We start from the raw sequence: 21,767 nt of genomic DNA on the forward strand, positions 1-21,767 counted from the left end.
TATGGATGCTGACCTATTGGTCCCAGGCTGTTGAAATGGTATTTGAAAGACCAGAAGATGGCAGCCATTACACAGCCTTCTGAGCAATATAATGTATCTTAGGTGATGGGTCAACAATGTGAAGAGACCAGTCTAGCCTACATAAGGTATAAGTCTTAAACTGCTACAGCGTGGTGGCAAGTTTTGACAACAGCCCTCGGCCGCTGTTGTGGTGAAACAAGCAAGGGACTAAATATGGCAAAGCTAGAACCCTCTGAGCCTGATGAGAGTGACTCCCAGCAGCACTGAGCTCAGTAGGGGGTGGTAAACATTTACACTAAGAGCCTGTCCAGTGCTCATGGTAGATGCCTGCCAGCCACCTCGCTATCGAATGTTGTGTTGCATATTTTGTCATTCAGGCCTGTCCCGAAATTGTAGGAATCACACCATCAATTTCTGAAGAAGCCATCCAAATGTGACAACAGGCTTATGCTAAATGGAGAAAATAGAGCTAAACATTGTTGAAACACCCCTAGACCCACATGGTGGAGAGTGCTCTGCGGAGAGCTGCTATGCTCCCTGCTGTGAACTGGGAAAGTGATGTTGGTGCGCTTCCTCTTCCACGAGGGCCGCACCGTTCTTGGGTCCTGATTTGAAGCCTTTTGAAGTCTGTTTCCTGCAATTGAGTGCCAACATACGCTAATGCTTCCACAAAAGCTGAAATTCTACACAGAATGGATATATTCTTTGTGAAATTTTAACAGACTTCTGAAAAAAATATTTCCTCACCCACAATGCAACAATCTAACAATTTTTGAAGGTTAGTTATTTTTGTTGCAGCAAAAAGTATGCACAATACACATAAAATGTACTGTGGCACAGAAATGTACAAAAGCGGGTAGAACAGTAAGGCACAAAATCAATAAAATATTGATTTTTGGTCACGTTTTACAAGCCATGGCCTGTTATTTTGTAGGAAATAAGTTCAGTTAGTCTAAAACAGTCTGTTTTAAGGTAGTACTAGTGAGCACTGAAAACCCTGCGAGCCTTATTCAAAATTGGCAGGTGGTGGCTGTAATGAATGAGCGGCTTGTCCTTTAACTAAGGAAGCAGTATTTTCCTTAGGAGCATTCCAAGGGAACCATTTACATAAATGGGCTTCCACTGCAATCCTCAAATGTGCGGGTAGCTGTTGGAGGGATTCTTGATGTACTTTTGATGTTGCACTCCGAGGTGGTCTCCATCAAGGAGATTTAACATTAACAACCAGGACACAGCTGAACATGTTCGGGATCAATCCTTTATTGTTTCAAAACTCTAAATTCTTTTACAATACAGTCATTTATTGTTACTTTTGTGATTTTGATGGGTAATATACAATGTCTTCCAATAAATGAAACACAGTCACAAACAAAGTAGTCCTTTCTACATATCAGTATTCTATGATAGTGAGAAGTTCTGTGCTGTTCTCTTTTTTTACTTTATTTTTGACAGCACAATTACTTCCCTTTTGAATCAACAAAAGCATTGTTTTTTTTGAAAGTGCATTTCAAGGATTGCAATGACTGTTTTACCCAGTCAGCCAAAATGTACATGTCAGTATTAACAGGAGGGCCATACTGTGTTGTGAGTAACAAACAGCATTAACTACATTTCCAACTACAACATTTATTTGTATAATTAAATCAAAGAAAATATATCAATATGCATGCCATGAACATTCCTCCATAAACATTTATAATAAATGTATATTTTTCATCTGAATTATGCTGATAATTATAGTATTTTCCACAAAAGGACAAATGCTGAAATAATGAAAACTAATATGTAACATCCAAATACTTTTTGTTCAATTTACACACAGGTATAATGGCGTCATGCCACAGTGTTTAGGGCCATGCCCTAATAAGGTAATAGCATTTGGTCCACAATAACATATCCTCTGGATTAAAAAAAGAAAAGAAAAAAATAATAATAATAAGGGAAGAGTGGGATCTTAAACAAAAAGTGGGTCTTTAACAGAAAGCCAAGATAGCATGATTAAGATCTTCTTTCTTTTCATTTTCAAGTTGATTATGACGTGAAGATTCTATTCAAATCTGTATGCAATATAAATATACATTTAACTCCTAACTTGGCTATATTATACTTTCTTGTTCCACGGTACCGCCTTCACTCTGTAGAACTTGGTGCCCAAAGGAACTTTGAACCGGTTCTGAGCCTGCGGGACAGAAAGTAGATGAGACACACAATACCTCCAAGACCTAGTAACACACACAAACACACCAATTACAAACTGGCCCTCACGGTATGAAGGGACACATTATTAAGTACTAGTTAAAAAATAAATGAATGCAACCTTACCTTTTTTGCCTGGCAATACTCCTTCTCCATCACTTTTCCAAGAACCCATGGCCGTCTTGTCGTCCCTGACGCTGAAGGGAAAGCACATGACTCGGTAAAGCACATCACTCAGTAATCTAAAGTATTATCAAAAACATGCAGTAGTTGTACAGCAACTACAAAACTCTCTGCCAATTGCATACCCCACCAGAAATTAATTGTTATGTTGGGCAGTGTTACTACTCTTAATATACTTGAATGAATCCTTTAACTATTTCAATTACGGTACTAGACATGGATAAAATGTATTCCTAATAATTAAACTATTTGTGACGTGCTTAGAGTACACTAAGAAAACACTTCATGGAAGAATTCCATATTTAATGCAGGTCTGATATTTTAGACTGATCACTTCCAGTCATTACATAGCAGACATGATCAAACCCCAGATGGGCGCCCAGGGGGCAAGGTGACCCTGTCTCTGAGGTTAGCAGGAAAGACCAAATCAAAAGAGTGCATCTGGGTTCTGGTGAAACTGACCTGGTTTGAGGTCCAGTGCAGTGAGAGACTCTGAATGGAGAAAGTAGAGCGTGGGACCGACGGTGAACAGCACATAGTTGTCATGCCTCTCATCCAAGATGATTAGGACTAAATCGCCCACCTGGAAACTGAAACAGACACACAAGTCAACATTACAAAAGAGGAACGGACCTAAAAATAAATAAAAATAAATAAATAAAAGAGCACACACAAAATAACAGAACTATTAGCAGAATCTGACACCATTCGAGCAGTCACACTGTAATCCTGTGATCTTTTTGCACTTACTCTCGGATGGCGATTTTCTCTGAGTGCCGTGACGACACCGATGACATGCTTTGAGACATCTACAAAAGCAAGAAGGAAGAGCATATCACTAAAGCAACCTTGACATTGCTGGTCACAGATGCTTTCCTGGTTCAACTAATCTTTGCAGGGCAACCGTGAATGTAAGTAAACTATCTAAACTCAAGACATACTGCAGCCTGGGTAGCCTGGTGTGTCCGCACTTAGACCATGATGCTACCGCCATCTAGTGGCCAGCCTGATTATAGCCCTAACTTGAGTTGCAGATTGTGACAAATCAGAAATTCAGTAAACATTCAACTTTCAGTAGACATTTGAACATTCAGTAAACTGTGAGCAGACATTCAAAATTCAGTAGACCTTTGTCGACGTTTAACATTCAGTAGTAATCTCAGCTGACATTGGAACATTCAATTGACATAAAAAATTCATTAGATTTTCAGTAGACATTAAACTCAAATCCGCTACACTTAACTATGTTTCAGTTAAGACATGCAAAACATGAACAGCTAATAGGGTGAACTATGCACACGACTGCAGATCCTGGAGGTTCAGAAAACCTACCAGTCTTTGATTTAGACGCTTGTTTTCTTCTTCCTTCATATGTAAAGTCTACAACAAAAAAACAACAACACACATTTCATTCATTTATTTAATAAAAGATCTTAGAGAGACTTAAATATATACAGTAAACCTGAAGACCAATGCATCTGCTTACCCTCTCAAGTAGCAGTATTCGTTGTTTCTCTTCTGACATCATTAGGATATTGTCGCTGAAAGTGGAAGGGGCAAGAATCAGACCAGTCTGACAAAAATCAAACAGTAGATGTTGAAAAAGATCGCAGAGACATACAGTGGTGGCCAAAGTTATTAGAACACTTGGCATATTTAAGATTTTTCAGTTGTGTGTAATTGGCCACTAAAATACCCATAAAACAAATGAAATATCTACAAAGTCATCATTATGCACTACAAACCATAGGATAGAGGCATTATGAGGAGATTTAGGTCATTTTCCTCACAAAAAACAAGCAATGCCTATTTCACTGTAAATGTCACACAATCACGCCATGATGCCACCCATTCACACCAGAACCGAAAGGGGAGAGGTAGGAAAAGAAACTTTCAGACAGATAAGTGAAGCATCTCAAAATTCTCAATCTTAAGGACCGAAGAAAGACCTCAGGAGAACTGCGTGACGAGATCAACACCACAATGACTAATGGTGCAACAGTGTCTTCAAGAACTGTGCGTCGGAAACTGGGAGAACAAGGACTTGTTGGCAGAATAGCAGCAAAGAAACCATTACTGAGAGAGAAAAATAGAGTGAAACGCCTTAAATTTGCAAAAGAACACAAGAAATGGACAAAGGAAGATTGGTATAAAGTGTTGTGGACTGATGAGTCCAAGTTTGAACAGTGGCAACAAGAGAAGAGTGTATGTTCGACGGAGGGAGGGGGAGAGATATAAAAATGAGTGGCTGGTGCCAACAGTTAAACACGGAGGGGGTAGTATTATGGTGTGGGGGGCATTTCAGCCTCAGGAACAGGTGACTTAGTAAAAAATTGATGGCATCATGGATAAGAAAGTATACCACAACATTCTGGTGAGGCATGGAGTAGCATCTGGGAGTCGTCTTATTGGGCCTGGATTTATTTTCCAAGAGGACAATGACCCTAAACATTCTTCTAACTATTGCCGGAACGGAACTACCTGCGACAGAAGGAATCTGCTGGAACATTGACAATGATGGACTGGCCCCCTCAAAGACCGGACCTCAACCACATCAAGCAAATTTGGGCGAGTTGGAAAATAAACTGGACAGATCTATTGTACATTCAAAGGAAAGCCTTTGGCTTGAGTTGCAGACATGGGTTAACATTGGTGTTGATGTTCTCAGGAAATATATTGACACTATGCCAAAGAGATGTGCTGCTGTAATTGCTGCAAAAGGTGGACATATATAATGTTATATAAATATTTTAATATAAATATTAAAGGTAAAAGTGGATAAAAACAGTAGGGCTCTCTTCGTCTGATATTTGTTGTGCTCAGAGCAACCATCTGCATGTTTCATGAACATTAAGGAATGAAATCATGTTTTGGAGGCAAAAAAAGGTCAATATTTTCAGATCTGTCAGGTGTTCTAATAATTTTGGCCACCACTGTACATGAAGCTGGGCTTACATTACCCAATCCTACCCTGTCTTCCTCTCATCTGTCCTGACTTTGTCCAAATTCTTTTCAGGCTGTCTTCAATGAGCTGTGAAACATCCTCTGAACTACACTTCAATTCGGAGGATTCTGTCCGCCTACGATTCTTGCCACCGTTCTACACCACTAACCACGAGAAATAGACCGTCTGCCCTAAGACTGCTCATCAAAGGTAAAGATTCACTGGGGAGGAGGGTTCTCTTTTAGTATCTCTGTTTATTGTACTGAGGTTGGAAGATGCTTTCTCTGTTTATTGTACTGAGGTTGGAAGATGCTTACTGCACAGTCACCATGCTGGCCTCCACTGCTGAGTCCACCCGGTCGTCGTCTCTGATGGCTGCCACGGAGGCCAGTCTGTCTGGGTCAGGGAAGGGCTCGGAAGAACCGGCCCCGGCCCCGGCCATGGCCCCAGCAGAGGCCCCGGCGCCAGCTCCAGGAGGCTCTAGGGCTAAAGGGTTAGGGGTGAAGTAGGCGGAGGAGACCAGGGTGGTGTTTCGTAGCCGGTTCAGCTCCTCCTCCAGCTGCTTCTTCTCCTGCATGACGCTGGCCCGGTCCTCAGACAGAGTCTCGATCAGACCTGCCAACACACCACAGAGGTCAGCAACAACAGTGGAAATCGATATATCAGGAACAGCCCATTCAATTAGAACAGGCCCTTTAAAACCATCTGGAGACAAGTTGAAGACCGCAGAACTGGTGGTCAGTCACACATAAGCCCTGGCGTTCCCACTCTCGAAAGCATTGTGTGATCAAGCCAAATCAAGAAAACTTTATTATCCCCTATAGAGTCAAATTGTAGCACAGCCAGCAGTACACACAGGCAAACAATAAACAATACATATATAATAAAAATAACATCACACTGAGTTCTTTAAAAGGCCGGTGGCTGCAGGGATCAATGAGTTTTACGTCTATTGGTCCTTCATCTTGGCAGATTGTATCTGTGGCCAGACGGAAACAACTTGATCTCCTTGGACAGAAGTGGGCTAGGATCAGCCAGGACTGACTGGGCGTTCTTCAAGGTCTTCATCTTATACAAGGTCTTAATCTTATACAAGGTCTTAATCTTAGGACCCTGACGAAAGCCCAGTGAGTCCTAATTCATGTTTACAGCGTGTGAACATCATCTCACAGCTTCGAAAGACATTATCACACTTCACTCCCAGCGCTTTATGTGAACAGCTAAGCACCTTTGTCCTTCTCCTGTTGCTGGGTGACCTTCCGCAGCTTCTCTGTGAGCTCATTGATGATCTGTTCCTTCTTCAGCTTCTCGCGTGTCAGAACGGTGTTGAAGTTGGTCTGGAAGGGACAGAAGAAAGGGATTTCAAACAGCTCCCGGCCCATGCATGGGAGGATGGACAGGACAATCAAACAGGGTCCGGGTTGCCAAAATGTGTCTGGGTAAAAGGTCTGATTGTCCTTTTTTTTTTGTTGCTAGCTCGCTGGCTAATTTATCAGCAAACATATAATATCAACGTTTCCAATTCATGTGAAATGAAAAATATGTCTATATAGAATTGAAAAATCACGTCCACGAACGTTAGCTACTTGGGAGCTGGTCTAGCTAGACAGCATCGGCTACCAGCTCCCAAGTAATGTCTGTGGATGAGATTTTTCAAATCTAGACGTCATTTTCATTCAAATGAATTAGAAACGTCAATATTTAATAATTCAGGAATATGAGCTACACAGCTCCGATGCTACCACATGTGCATTCCAGGGACAGCATGTTTACACCGACGATGTGACCTAACCTACTTCCTCAAACACGGTCACACTTGCCAGTGTCAAATTGCCATTTGGAATGCTCTGCAGCTAGTTCAAGGTCATGAAAACACACACTGTTCTATAATTATAATGACCCTCACGACCCCACAGACCTGCTGTCAATGAGGGGATGACAGCACAGGCCCCAGCTGAAGTGTGGTGGGGCGGTAAACAGACTGGCCAAACCCTTCAACGTGCCACAGACCACGGTTGTTCAAAGCAATTTCCGGGAAAATTACCTTAAAAATAACAGCGACCTTTAACCCCATTTCAGAGCGAGCACCCACCTGCTGCTCTGCTATGAGAGAGGTCTTGAGGTTCTGCATCTCCTCGTTCTTCCTCCTCTCCAGAAGCTCCAGCTGGTCCTGCAGCGACGCCCTCTCCTGCTGCAGCCTCTCCTGCAGGGCGGAGTCCAGGGAGAGGGGCGCCCCCCCGGCCCCCTCTGCTTGGCCCTCGGCCCGCAGGCACAGCCCAGCCTCTCTGAGAGACACAACCGCAGGACTCCAGTCAAACACATGCAGGGGTAGAATGGGACATACGCCAACCAGCATATATCTCGTCTAATCGTTCACCAGTAAGGATTTAGCCCTAAAGCTTCCTCTGAAGCACTGCACTGTGAATGACCCCCTGACTGAAGATGATATGACGTGTTTGTATTTCAGATGGTTTGAGAGCAGATATATGGGAACAGCTGGACAAGTACTAAGCACAGGGCTTCAAACCGGTTCAAGGAATGAAAACGAAACCAGAAACTAAGGTATTTTACTACGAACAAAAACGGAAAAGAAAAGAAAATCATCTTTAACTGTTCCGGAAGAGAACCGTTAATCTTTATTACAGGGTAATATATCACAAGAATTGTATATTCATGATATACCATGTGAAACCTCTTTACTATTTGAGTTAGATAAGGCCTAGCCTACTCTTTCCATTGCTTGCGAGCCCCCATGAATCCTATAGTTGGTCAAGTTTAAATGTGAACTTTTTTAACCTTTTTTCCCCATGTCTATAACTATTTTGTAAATACTGTGACAATTGCCAGAGGGTGAATAAACAAGAGCAGACAGTGAATTACATAACAGTTCTCATCTCTAAGGAAACCAGAAGAACAACTAGGTCTTGGACACACAGGGTCTACGAAGCCTGTCTAAAGCCCAGCGCTTATGTAGGCCTATTGGCCTGGCACTGCAAACCCAGACAAACTCACTAGGAGCAACGCTGCACTCCCATTTCATTTCATATGACCTTTTAAGTGTTTCTTGCACTTTGTCTTGATGCTTTTAATGTCTCATGTAAAGCACTTTGAATTGCCTTGTTGCTGAAATGTGCTATACAAATAAACTTGCCTTGCCCGGTCACACACGTTAGTTTGGAACAGGCATTTTCAAACCTGAAGTTTATTCTTTCCCCGAGATCATCAGGGCCACCACATTCACTGCTTTTGTTTCTTTTTGACACAAACTTTAGAATAACGCACCTTCCCAACCAGATGTGTTAAAATGTGTTTCATGCAAGCACTGAAAAAAGAGCGGCATTAACTGGTATTTTATCTCATTCTACCTGGTTCAGGAACGTTATGGAATGCAAGAACAGAGACGTTAAAATATTGGTTTTGCTCGGAATGAACAGATTGGAAAATATTTTCATTTTTAAGCCCTACTCTTACTACTCCTACTACTCCTACTCCTACTCCTCCTACTCCTACTCATCCTACTCCTACTACTCCTACTCCTCCTACTCCTCCTACTCCTGCTACTACTCCTACTCCCCCTACTCCCCCTACTCCTCCTACTCCTACTCCTCCTCCTCCTCCTCCTACTACTCCTACTCCTCCTACTCCCCCTACTCCTCCTACTCCTACTCCTCCTACTCCCCCTACTCCTCCTACTCCTCCTACTCCTGCTACTACTCCTACTCCCCCTACTCCCCCTACTCCTCCTACTCCCCCTACTCCTACTCCTCCTCCTACTCCTCCTCCTCCTCCTCCTCCTCCTACTCCTCCTACTCCTACTCCCCCTACTCCTCCTCCTACTCCTCCTACTCCTACTACTCCTCCTACTCCCCCTACTCCTCCTACTCCTCCTACTCCCCCTACTCCTCCTACTCCTACTCCTCCTACTACTCCCCCTACTCCTCCTACTCCCCCTACTCCTACTCCTCCTCCTCCTCCTCCTCCTCCTCCTCCTCCTACTCCCCCTACTCCTCCTCCTCCTCCTACTCCCCCTACTCCCCCTACTCCTCCTCCTACTCCTCCTACTCCTCCTCCTCCTACTACTCCTACTACTCCTACTCCCCCTACTCCTCCTCCTCCTCCTCCTCCTCCTCCTCCTACTCCTCCTACTCCTCCTACTCCCCCTACTCCTCCTACTACTACTACTCCTACTCCTACTACTCCTACTCCTACTACTCCTACTACTCCTCCTACTCCTCCTACTCCTCCTACTCCTACTCCCCCTACTCCTCCTACTCCTACTACTCCTACTCCTACTACTCCTCCTACTCCTACTACTCCTCCTACTCCTCCTACTCCTCCTCCTACTCCTACACAGGATCACTCTCATCCATTCCTCCTCTCACCTTTCTGAGGACTGTCTCTCTTGAAGCTCGTTTTCAAGTTGTCGGATTTTCTCTAACAGTCTCTTCTCCATCTCCTCTTTCTGTTGCTCCAGGTCTTTAAAGGCCTCCGAGGCCTCCTCCGTCCCCGCCGGGCGACTGTGCGCCGCCCGTCTCTCCTGCTCTAATCTCTCGGCCTGCAGGTCGCAGATAACAGTCCTCAAGTGTCGCTCCTGCTCCTGGAAGCTCCTGAGCTGCTCCTCCTTCTCCCCGCGCCGCGCCTCCTCCCGCCTCTCCAGCTCGGCCTGGAGCTCGCGGATCCGCTCGGCGCGCTCTCTCTCGGCGTCGCGGGCGCGGCGCTGCAGGGCGGCGAGCTGGTCGTGCAGCAGGGCGCTGTCCCTCTCGTGCCCGTCCACCAGCTCCGAGATGCAGTGGTCCTTCTCCGTCCGCATCAGCGCCCGCAGCTCGGCCACGCCCACCTCGTGCTGCTCTCCCTCGGCGCGGAGCCGCTCGCTCAGGCCGGCCAGCTCGCCGGCGAGGGCCCGTGTCTCCACCTCCACCGCGCTCCTCACGGCCTCCGCCTGCCGCCGCTCGGCCTCCTCCGCCTCCGCCCCCCGCAGGGTCAGCTCCGCCTCCAGCTCGCCGCGCCACTCGGCCAGCTCGGCGGCGCGGGCCTCCAGCTCGCGTGCGCGGGCGTCCCTCTCGCCCAGGGCGGCGGAGTTGCGCGCCGCCACCTCGCTCAGCCGCGCGCCGCCCTCGGCGGCCGCCGCCTCCAGGGCCTCGCGGTGCTCCGCGGCCAGGGCCTCCAGCCGGGCCTCGTGGCGCCGGCGCAGCCCGTCCTCCAGCTCCATCAGGCGCGACAGCCCGGCGGCCTCCAGCTCGGCACGCACCTCCCGCAGCCGGAGCTCCGCCTCCTCCCGCAGCCGCTCCAGCTCGGCGGCGAGCGAGTCCCTAGCGGCGGCGAGCGCCCGGATCTCCTCCCCCTGCTCGCCGACCGTCCGCTCCAGGCCCCTCGCCCTCTCGGCGTGGCCGAGCTCGGCCCGGGCGCGGCGCTCCCCCTCGCCCTCCAGCCGGGCAAGCTCCGCCTCCTTGCGCTCCAGCTGCCCCCGCAGCTCCAGCGCTGCCCGCCGCGCCTCCCCGGCCTGCTCCCGGCTCGCCCGGCTCTCCTCCGCCAGGGCGGCGAGCCGCTCCTCGTGGCCGCGCCGGAGGGACGACAGCTCGCCGCGGCGCCGCTCCCCCGCCTCCTCCTCGAGCCTCCGGCGCAGGGCGTCCACGGCGTCGCGCGCCTCGCCGGCCGCCGCTTTCAGGTGGGAGCCGAAGTCGCGCTGCTCCTTCAGCACCAGGCCCCGGAAACGGCGGAGGTCGTCCTTGACGCTCCTCAGGCCGGCCTGGGACTCCTCGGCCGCCGAGCGGTACCGCTCCACGCTCAGCTTCAACGCCGCCATCTTGGAGTTCTCCCTCTCCAGGGTGGTGGTGTCCTGGATGCGCTTGCTGTCTATGGCGTTGATGACCGACGAGTAGAGGGACTCCACCATCATCCCCGGGCTCGTGGGGTCGCTGACGGGCTGCGGGGAGGGCAGGCTCTCCTCGATCACAAACTCGTTGACGGCGGACATGAAGTCCGACTCGGGGCTCTCGGCCAGCGAGTCCAGGTCCAGGGAGCCCCCCCGCTGCAGGACGGGGTCCATGCTGGGGTGGCCGATCGTCTCGAAGTCGAAGGTCTGGGCGTCGATGCTGTCCGGGGAGAGGTCCTCCAGGGGGACGGGGACAGGGACGGGCAGGGGCTGGCAGGGGGGTCCCTGAAGACTGAGGGAGGTGGGGGTCTTGGAGGAGGTAGAGGCGGCGGTCCCGGGCGTGAATTCAGACCGCGGGGTCAACGGTGTGGATCTCTGGGCACTCTGGCTGCAGGACGCCTAGATAGAACGCATATGAACAAAGTGAGCGAGAGGAAGACATTTCAAACAAAGCCTACGTGTTCATTTGTTAGATTGACTTTGACACGATTCTTGCACACGAATCAAAGGCAATAATAGAACGTAATGTGATTTGAGCGTCGGGGTTTTCTTTACCCTTTGTTCGCTCAGTAGGTCAGTGATGGTTTGAGACATCTCATCCATACTCTGTGCAGCTTGGACTAGCTGATGAAGCATCTCCACGTGATGGTTCAAAGGCTCGAAGTCACAAAGTGTGGGAACCCTGTGAGGGGATGGACACCAAACAAAGACTTTCTCAGGGATCCGAAAATCCAGAAATCACGAGAAATGACTAGCACTGGTCAGTCTACAACCATGAAAGAGATATTAGCCGTACCTGAGAAAAGGCTGCACCTCTGTAGGACAACAGGTCTTTAGGTACTGCAGGTCCCCCAGGGAGATGTCTGGAAGCTCATAGTCAAACCTTCTGGGCTTTCGTGTCTATGAAAGACAAGGAAGAGAGAGAAAAATCTTCTTTCATCATCTTTTCCCTTTTTTTTTTTTTTTTTTTTTTTTAAATCTCGTTTTCATCTTTGGTTAAAAGAACACTACAAACGTGAGACACTTACGCAAAATGATGTGGGAGGCCATGAATCCAGTCCTCGAAACAGGCGGTTTCTGAGAAAAGATTTCCCTGGGAAGAAGATGACAGTGACAGTTCAGATTTTGCTGAGATAGTATATGTTCAGTACTTTAAAGGGTGTTCTCTGTTCTAAACCAAAGGTACTTGTAACATCAGCGGTTGGGAGGTTGAAAGGTGAAGGCGCTTCAAAGGAACTTACTGAAGAGCTTCCCAAACGTTTCCCTTTTATACTTTTCAGCCTCATAGAGTCGCTTCCCATCCTTCACAAGAGCACTGGCCCACTGAAGAGAGACGCAGAGAACAAAACATTCAGTTTCAACAGGAGGAGGAAAAATCCCCCCCCCCCCCCCCTACCCGTCCCCCCCGCCCCCATCATCATCAACGGGGAGGAAGTGGAGAGGAAGAGCCACTTCAAATTCCTAGGGATGCAAATCTCTGACGACCTGAGCTGGACACACAACACAGAGGCCATCTTAAAGAAGGCACAACAATGCCTCTACTTTCTGAGGTGCCTGTGGAGATGGGGCATGAGCACACAAACACTTGTGAACTTCTACCGCAGCGTCATTGAAAGTGTCCTGACTGGAGGCATCACGGCCTGGTACGGCAACACCACCACCACCCATGATGACCTTGCTGACCCCTCCCCCCAAACCCCCATTTGCATACACCCCACCTAGACCAACAACTGATCACTTGAACCTAATTGCACTGCCTATATCATGGACCCAGACACAGTCATCCTGGCTCAGATGGGATAAGTAGATGAGGATGATACTGATAAGACTGCTAGACTACAGATAATAAATTGCCAGTTTGGGAACCTTTAAATGTTTAGCTGCTTACCTAGATCTAGAATGAGGAACTGATTAGCATGGATAAGATACTGTAAGGACAAGTGATTACAAGAATTCCAATGTATCTGTACTTGTTACGCAAGGCAAATAAACTTAAAATTTTATTCTAATGGAGTGGAAACTTAAGTCCATCTCAGAGTAGGTCAACACTTACTGACCAGCCAAATCTCCGCAGTGACAATCACAAGATATACATAGATCTAGCTAGAGCAAGGCAAGCACTGGTTTTAATACTAGTGAGTTTCCAGCTCACTTTGGATCCCAAGTAGGCGTTCTTGATGAGGAAGGAACATTGAACAGACAGTTCATGACAGACTACAGTTCTGACCTCTCTGTAGTGGCCTATGAAGATCTTCCTCCTGACGACCTCCACCACGGCCAGGCAGTACATCTGGGGCACGGTGCTGAGGGCGTCCACCACGCGGACCCTCTCCATCAGCTCCGTCAGCAGCCTGAGCAGGGCCTGGAGCTTCTCCCCGTCCTGGTCGGCGTGGAGCATCACGTAGCAGCACCATCTGATGCACAGGCGCCACGATAAAGTGTTAGCTTACGAGCTAGCGTTCAACCTGCTCGACTTTTGTTTGTACGCGCAAATGGCGTACAGCGTGTTGGCAGAAGGATCATCGACCATGTAGTGGGAATAAATCTGATTGAAAGTAAAGGATTTGCTAAGGTTTGCTCAGAGGTTGAGTCTGATTTATTAAGAAAACATACGAGTGCAAGGACTTCAGGATATCACGCGTGAGTGGCTCATCTGACAGACGTGAAACAGAAAGGTGTTGCGTGGTCTTATATTCAAGCAATACACAGGTATGACGCTTCCAGAGATGTGATTGGCTTACCCATCTGTACACGTCATAATAAATGGCAGACATCATCAACAATGGTCAAGAGTTCAGACATGTGATCTTAGAAAGGGCGGTAAATCTTGAATAGGTTTCAGGTAGGGACAATAGAACAAAGAAAGGTTACTCTAGGCCAGAAAGTCTGGGGTGTGTCCCCCCCCCCCTGGAGATGCCTTCCTGTTGTAATGATAAAACCACAGCAGGGGTGTTTATCATTATAAAAGGTAGACGACAGGGGTGTTTATCATTATAAAAGGTAGACGACAGGGGTGTTTGGAATGGCAAAAGGTAGGACTGTGAACCAATAGGCTTAAGAACAAAAGGCTGAAATCTGAAAGGGTTGAGGCCAGTTGTCTCTAAAATTTGCATGACAACCACGTTACGGCTTCTGGAATATGAGCGCACACAGAAAACGGCTACACACAGTTAAGTGTCTTACTTGAGACGAACTTGTAGGTTGTTAGCAAGCTCCTGTTTGGCAGTGGTGCACTTCTGCTTGATGTCCAGCAGCTTCCTGTGGTTGGTCAGCATGATCATCAGCTGGTTGGCGTGGCTGAGACACAGGTCAGGCAGAACGGACGTGTCCTTCAGGTTTTCAGCCCGCTTTTGATTGGCCAAAAATCCCTAGAGTAGGAGAGACGGCCCAGTTATTTTAGTGATCAGCTGAATTAAAAGATGGCCGCCATCTTAAATCATTTTCATTCTCCTTGTTTTGCTTACCTGAGCAAGTTCCTTCTGTTCATTCACCAACTTTTTACAGCTCGCAATCATTTGGTCTAGCGCGTACAACCTGTCCTCCAGACCCTTGATAGCCTTCATGTTCTGATTATCCAGTTTGGCAATCGTGTCTCGGCATTCCGCTAAGAAGGGTTGTATAATCCGTGGGTCAAGCTGAAAATCAGGAAATATTACAATGAAGCTTCTGTGCATTCTTCTTCTACAGACAATTCACATAAAACCTCCTGGATGATCCAGTAGAACCTCAGAGATCCTCAGAGACCCCGACCCGTCGGGAATGAGGGTCATTGGGATCCTTGAAATGTTCGTTGGTGTCAAAATGCACCAAATTCACAACACAGAATATTTATTTTGTTTACTCTCAGAATAAATCAATAAATACTCTATCACAATTGGAAAGACGTTGAAATTGCAATCAAATAACCAGCTACTACAGTACAGTGGTCAAATGACGAATATCCTCGCAGTGTGCACTTTCACTCACTGAAAACATTGAATGTAGGCTGCTGCTGGTAATCGCTCGTTGACAAAATCTCTTGTAAAATAGCTGTAGTTAGGACATTGTTACGGTTTAAAATTAAGACACGTAAGTTGCTCTACTTCCGGTTTTTGACAGCGATCCGGTTTTTGACAGCTATTCGGTTGACCGGACTTTTGGGTTCTCTGAGGTTCTCCTGTAATTGGCAGGCTCATTGCCAAGAGGCCGGAGAGACGGGTACAATGGTTCAGGCCAAAAAGTGTTACTCACCCTGTTGATGGAGTCGAAGCACTTCCTCACGACTGATTCCACATCATTGGGCCGGTCTTGTACGTTGATCCAGTCCAACAGAGTGACGTTGAAGGAGAGGGGGTTGGCCCGCTCAGGGGGGTCCTCCTCCTGCAGCGCTGCTCTCAGCCCACTGCTGTCCGTCATCTCATTGGTCTCCTGGTCCTCGCTGGATTCGGGGGGAGTTGACCCTGGAGCTGCGAGAGAGCCAGGTAGCTTGGAACTCCTCTGGGACTCGGAGGGGCAGAGCACCGAATCTGTGGACTTGTCGTCCTCCTCCGTCTCATCCGAGTCCTTCTCTGGGGTGGAGCTGGACTTCTCCATGCTCTCTCTGTAGCTGTGACGGGTCAGACACTCCAGCAGCGGGATCTTGGCCATGACTGAGACTGCTGTCCCCAGTCTTGAAACAGAAAACATGACACATGCTGTCAGCGTCACCCTGAGAGCGCTCTCAACCTGATACAGCACTATACCTCAAATGCATCTATTCATCTAGCCTCAACAACAGAATGAAATTGAGCCCATTACCGATCACAGCAAACTAACACACACTATCGCATTTCACACACACTATTTGTACAAATATTACACAGAAACAAACCTCTGACTTAAACCATACACATTTTTTGATTATATTGATATTTAGTAGTAGTAATATTACATATTACTAATAATACTTATACGTGTCTCTCTCTGGAGAGGTTCAATGTTCTGGTAGAAGGTGTGCTCCATGTCAACTGTACATGTTTCTCATAGTCTTATGACCTCTTTTTATGATTTCATGTTGTTCTGTTGTATCATGCCCCTATTCTGTGTGTGTGATTATTGTAGTCAGGGTGGCACTGAAAAAGAGTTTGCTCTCAATTGTCTTCCCTGTACACACGTAAATAACGGTTTTAATTCAATTAAATTCAAGCAGAGGCAGTCACTCACTTAGTGAGTTTCAATTTGATGTCCTCAAACTCCTGTTGATAGTTCACGTATGCTGTGTCAAATTTCCAGAGTAGCTTCTGATAAGACAGGGTGCAGTCATCCAGGTTAGCCATGATGGCGGCCCAGCCTTGGTGTTGAAGGTGTTCATCATGAACCAGGCGTTCACAAAAGGAGCAAAGTTTCTTGGCAACTTCATACATTTCCTTCAAAGTGATAAGAAAGGGTAGTATGTCAGTAACAAAAAGAAAAAGAAAAACAACCATACATTGATTCAGTTAATGTAACAACGCCACAACTGAAGATGTTTCCCAAACACGGATGTAATTACAACATCATTTCGAATTTCTGGGTGTAATTCATAAGATAATGAATTTTGTGCTAGTGAATTATTAGAGGGGAAAATTTTAATTTTACCACAGCAAGTTGTGTTCGTGAGGCAACGGTGTGAAAGACTGCTGGCATCATCAGTGACTCCTCCACCTTCAGCTCCATCTCATTCTCTATTGAGAAGGTGGTTTTGGGGATCGTTGGAGCCCGGTCGCACAATATCATCTCTTTGTTAAATAGGAATATGGGGTTGGTATCCTGGAGGAACAAAACAAATCCAACACACGATCAGAACATACCATGAAAATAATTTCTCAAAGGTGTGACACTTCACATGTGTATAGTAAGAAAACAACATCATTGTGTGGAAATATTAAAGTGGATTCCACTCTACATGTATTCATCTGACAGTAAAACGTCCATTCCACATAGTGCAAACTTACAGTGCCTGCACTGTAGCTGCAGACTCGCCTCTCTGCAACCATGCATTCCCCTCCATTGACAACAAGGACTTGATGTTGGGTTGCAATTTTGTACTTGACCTGGATGGCATGTTTAAGGTCCAACACACTAAAGGAAAACAAACATATGATTACATTTGGTTTCAGACAGGGGGGAGGGTTGGTATGAGATCCTCAAAAAGTCATCTTGCAACTATTGAAGATTATTTAGTAATCGGATAATGTGTGTTTCTTACGTTTGGACAGCAAGCTCAGTGTCAAATGTCAGTGTGCTGCCATTGTTGACCTGGAACACGTACAACTTCATGTTGAATCCTCCAGATCTTCACACTCCCCTATCTTAATCATTCAGTCATTTAAGACCACTCTGCAAAAGCAAAACAATTCAAAACATGACGGTGTGAAGCAGCCATTAGCTGGAATGGGCAATAGCTATATCCAACATACTGTGTGACTTGTGATGTTGTATGTACATACAACATGACCTGTGTTGTTTTCCTACAACACGTGTTGTATGAAAAGCTATTAGCCGGAATGGGCAATAGCTATATCCAACATACTATGTGACTTGTGATGTTGTATGTAACACGACCTGTGTTGTTTTCATACAACACGTGTTGTATGAAAAAAAAAAGTCTTCGATTTATCCAATTGATGACTTTGTGAACGCTTTTGGGAAGGTTTCAATGTTTCAGAAAATGAAAGCTGCTTTCACATGTGCCAGAAAATAAGAGGTGCTTTCACACGTGGTGCCTACAACAACCTCACTATCTACATGTGAGCAGAAAAGAACTTTAGTTTCCAAGTTCAACAGGCTGGACACAGCGGTAGCCATCTAGCTCTGTTTATGACCAGCTATCATTACAGCTACATTGCAGCAATCAAAGATTGCAGAAAATCAAAATAGAAAGAGGTAATTTAGGCAACTGCTCTACCAGACAAGCAATGCGAGCTGAGTCATGTTGTTGACCATAAGCTAGCTTAGTAGCAAACCAAAACGTAGTTAGCTGATTATTTAGATACTCGCTACATTATTACCATCAATGAATTGAAAAGAACCATTTAATCCACATCACAGTGGGGTCGGCTCATTAGCACACACACTTGATCACCTCTCGGGGTCCTACATCGAAGGCCCTGGTGATCACGTTAGCTTTTAGCCTACTAGCTTGTACCCATACTAAACAGGTGGCCACCTGGTTCGAGGTCAGTGGAGAAAAGATACCGTCAATACAATTAGCTAGCTAAGTTAGCCTAGCAAGCCAAATAGTTGATACCCACTACTACTGGGCTAGCTGGCTGACATCTTAGCTAACCAGCACTAGTTAGTTGTAATAGACAGATAGCAAGCCAGCCAGTTGGGCAACAACGTTGCCACGTTAGCTAACGGAGCTAGCTAGCTAATTATATACGTGTAACCCATGGATGGAACCACAATGAGCACCTATATGCGGATAGCTAGCAAGCTAACGAGCTAGTTGCGTTAGCACTAGCTAGCTAGCATCCGATAAGCTAGCGTGTTTCATCCCCCTCCCAAGGCTCTCTCGCCGTGGTTGGACGAATTCTGCGAGTTAACATTATCAATAATCAGATGTATTGATATCAACTAATATCAACTGACACGTTTGCCGACAGTTCAAGCGAACATTACATACGATTACAAGTGAATGTCCAACAACATGAAACTCTTACCTTCCTTTGTTTACTCTCATCTCTCCCTAGTTCTTGGCGAGCTAACGTTAGCTAGCGATCTTGCTAGCTAACATGACTGAGCTCAGCATACATGGAAACGCTAGCTAGCTAGAAAACGTTAGCTAGCTGGCTCTGTGTGTGGGTAGACGACTATGCAGTGAGCTATCGAGCTGTAGCTAAATGTCAGCTAACGCTGGTCGATTCATGTTGCTCCGTGGATTCGGGCCACTTTCAGGGCTTTGTCATCTCTCTCTAAACACGGACTCCTTCTCTTCGTCCAGGATTGTGTAACAAAGCTAATGTTTAGCTAGCATAGCTTGCTAACACCCCTTTCTGCAGCTGCCAGTGATCCCTCTGCTGTGTGTGTTGTTGTCGTCGTTGTCGTCATTGCACAGCGAGGTGTATTCTGGGACAAGAAAAAGCTCATGGCCGACTGTTTTGCTGCAACGTGAGAAGGGGTGTGGTTTTTAGATTGCTAGTTATTTGCTGCTGATGCCCTCACTTTTACGAATTTAGTCAGAAACGAGTTAGAGGAGGACGTATTTCCTTTTTTATTGAGGAGGACGCAGTGGCATCATGGACAGCAATCATTGATAATAAGTGCAGTTAATGCTTAATTGATAGTCCACTGGAATCACCTAACAGGGATGATGGTTGAGACGCAGCATGTGAATGTTGAGTTGAATAATCCGTGGGTGATATCCTTTGCTGCACCAAATCAGTAACTTTGGACAATTTATTAACCTGAAAAGTAACATTGTGATACAGTTTAAAAAAAAAAAGAAACACAAGTTTCACAATATTTCACACTATTTTTTATTGCAAGTTGGGTGAAGACCTTAGTGAGAAGTTAAGATTCTGAATTATCCATCTCCGCATGGAAAAACTACTATACTCAATAATTCAAGGTGGTTTCATAAATATGGACCCTCCAGGCTTTATGCTCTGTCCCTTGCTGCTTTATATATTCATGGCTGCTTCCAATGTTGTCGACCTGGCCTCGGATCACTGGGAACCCAGCCAGGAGTGATCAGCAGAGAGTGAAGAGCTCACTTAGTCAGTCCAGGCTGGCACAGTGCATGGGACCTATTATGAAAAACTCACTTTTTCAGTGCTTTGGGTTAGGGTTAGGGTTAGGGTTAGTCTGTGATGGGCCTACTAATACAGACACTTTGAAATAAGGCAACCCTGTTGTGGGCAGCCAAGTTCTGAAAACATTTGATTCAACAAGCCGTTCAGATTTGCCTGGGCTTCTGACATCAGAAAATAAGTTGGGGGGAAAAAAGTAGCTCCATTTGCATTGTTTGAACTTCCGGAGGCCTGGGCAGAGGAGCAGGGTTTATTTGCATTAAAACTACAGACACAGAAACGGTGCATCCAGGGTGTGTTATGTACATGCTATTATTGCTATGAATAAAAAATCCCGGGGATGAGATATACTGTCATCTGCATTTACATGTATGGTGATGTTATATACACTAGATATTTGGCATTGTGTACACTGGGTATAGTGACACACTAGCTAGAGTCGTTCAGGAGCCGGATTGCTTGGGGGAAGAAGCTCTTCCTGAGTCTCTGTGTTCGCCATGTGTGTGCGGTACCTTTTCCCTGACCGAAGCAGAGAGAACAGTCCGTTGCCTGGGTGGCTGGGGTCCTTCAGGATTCTGTTAGCCTCGGTCTTGCATTGTCTAGTGTAGATGTCCTCGAGATGAGGGAGTGGCCCTCCTAAGGTACATTGCATAAGTAGAAGCTCCATCGAATCTGGTGGGAATCTAACTGCAGTGGTATGGAGGCATGCTAGAATGCTTAATCTGGGTGGTATTTTCAGTTTTAAAAAAATATATAAAAATTCAAAGACATGCTTTGGAGATCCCAGAGATCTATATTAACTTGTTCAAAATGAGCATAAAGTAGATAGACAGACAGTCAGATAGATAGATAGATAGATAGATAGATAGATAGATAGATAGATAGATAGATAGATAGATAGATAGATAGGGTAACATTTGGTGTTTGACCTTTAAGAGAGAGACTATGCCGGCTTAGGGCCAGACAGCAAATAGTAGGCCTGGGAGCAGGCAAGCTGGAAGCTTGCTAGGAAGTTATTTTGAATTCAACTGTGAGTACACTGGAGGGGGGGGGCAGTAATACCATTCCAACATTGACTTTGCCTGACTTGACCCAGAGAGATGGTTGGTGTAATGAAGTGTGATGGACTGTGAACTGTATTCCTGACAGCTTGTTAGATAGTTGGCTAATGCCAAATAGGAAAACCTTGCCTGCTACTCATTCCCCTCATTCATTGGACAAGACAAGTGATCCAGGATAGTGGTGCCAATACTGCCATCTGTCAGGATAAGAATGGCAATAAGAATTGGTTGCATGCTTCTGATTATATTGCATGTATTCTGTGTGAACATAGGAGATTGTTGACACTGTTGAATTTGTCTTTCTTTTACCATTTAAAAAAATATTGTTTCTTTGCCTGAAATGGACTGAAAAGGCTAGACAAATCTACACAACACTTATAAAGATTATTCATATTAACTGTAAATCAACAAGCAATGGGCCCTCGTTCATTAAAACCAAAGCAACCAAAACACATTCATTATTGTAAATAAATGACTGTTCCTAAACGCATAGCTTGAGAGTATAGAGGCAGCAGGATGAGTTTGGACTGAAAGAGAGTTCCTGATGTTGTCACCAGATGGAGGCAGAAAGCTGTGGGTAGTTTAGGGCTGTGATGGTTTTTGCACACACTATGCCATTTTTATGTACAGAGAAGTATGCATGTCTGGAATCCTCATAGTCTAATGCAGGATGAGCACACATGGCCGTATACTGTAACTCTGTAGGATTATTCACTAGAGTCATTTCCTTCAGCAGCACA

At 46.0% G+C, this 21,767-nt stretch overlaps 1 protein-coding gene across 1 annotated transcript; it reads right to left on the minus strand.

Moving 5' to 3' along the window:
- Positions 1-1,318: 1,318 nt before the first annotated feature.
- On the minus strand, positions 1,319-19,234 carry rb1cc1 (RB1-inducible coiled-coil 1). Its single transcript, XM_084457983.1, has 23 exons — positions 18,878-19,234; positions 17,422-17,552; positions 17,168-17,294; positions 16,812-16,982; positions 16,398-16,600; positions 15,447-15,864; positions 14,681-14,851; positions 14,400-14,584; positions 13,444-13,630; positions 12,458-12,539; positions 12,245-12,309; positions 12,013-12,116; positions 11,772-11,898; positions 9,727-11,615; positions 7,437-7,629; positions 6,573-6,681; positions 5,662-5,959; positions 3,887-3,941; positions 3,733-3,780; positions 3,151-3,209; positions 2,863-2,990; positions 2,344-2,414; positions 1,319-2,200 (listed from the first exon to the last, which is right to left on the minus strand). The coding sequence occupies exons 2-23, from the start codon at positions 17,490-17,492 to the stop codon at positions 2,123-2,125; spliced, it is 4,839 nt and encodes a 1,612-aa protein (XP_084314109.1). The 5' UTR covers positions 17,493-17,552; positions 18,878-19,234; the 3' UTR covers positions 1,319-2,122.
- Between the last annotated feature and the right edge of the window lie 2,533 nt (positions 19,235-21,767).

The sequence above is a fragment of the Borostomias antarcticus genome (assembly GCF_949987555.1).
Source record: "Borostomias antarcticus genome assembly, chromosome: 24".
Classification (NCBI taxonomy): domain Eukaryota; kingdom Metazoa; phylum Chordata; class Actinopteri; order Stomiiformes; family Stomiidae; genus Borostomias; species Borostomias antarcticus.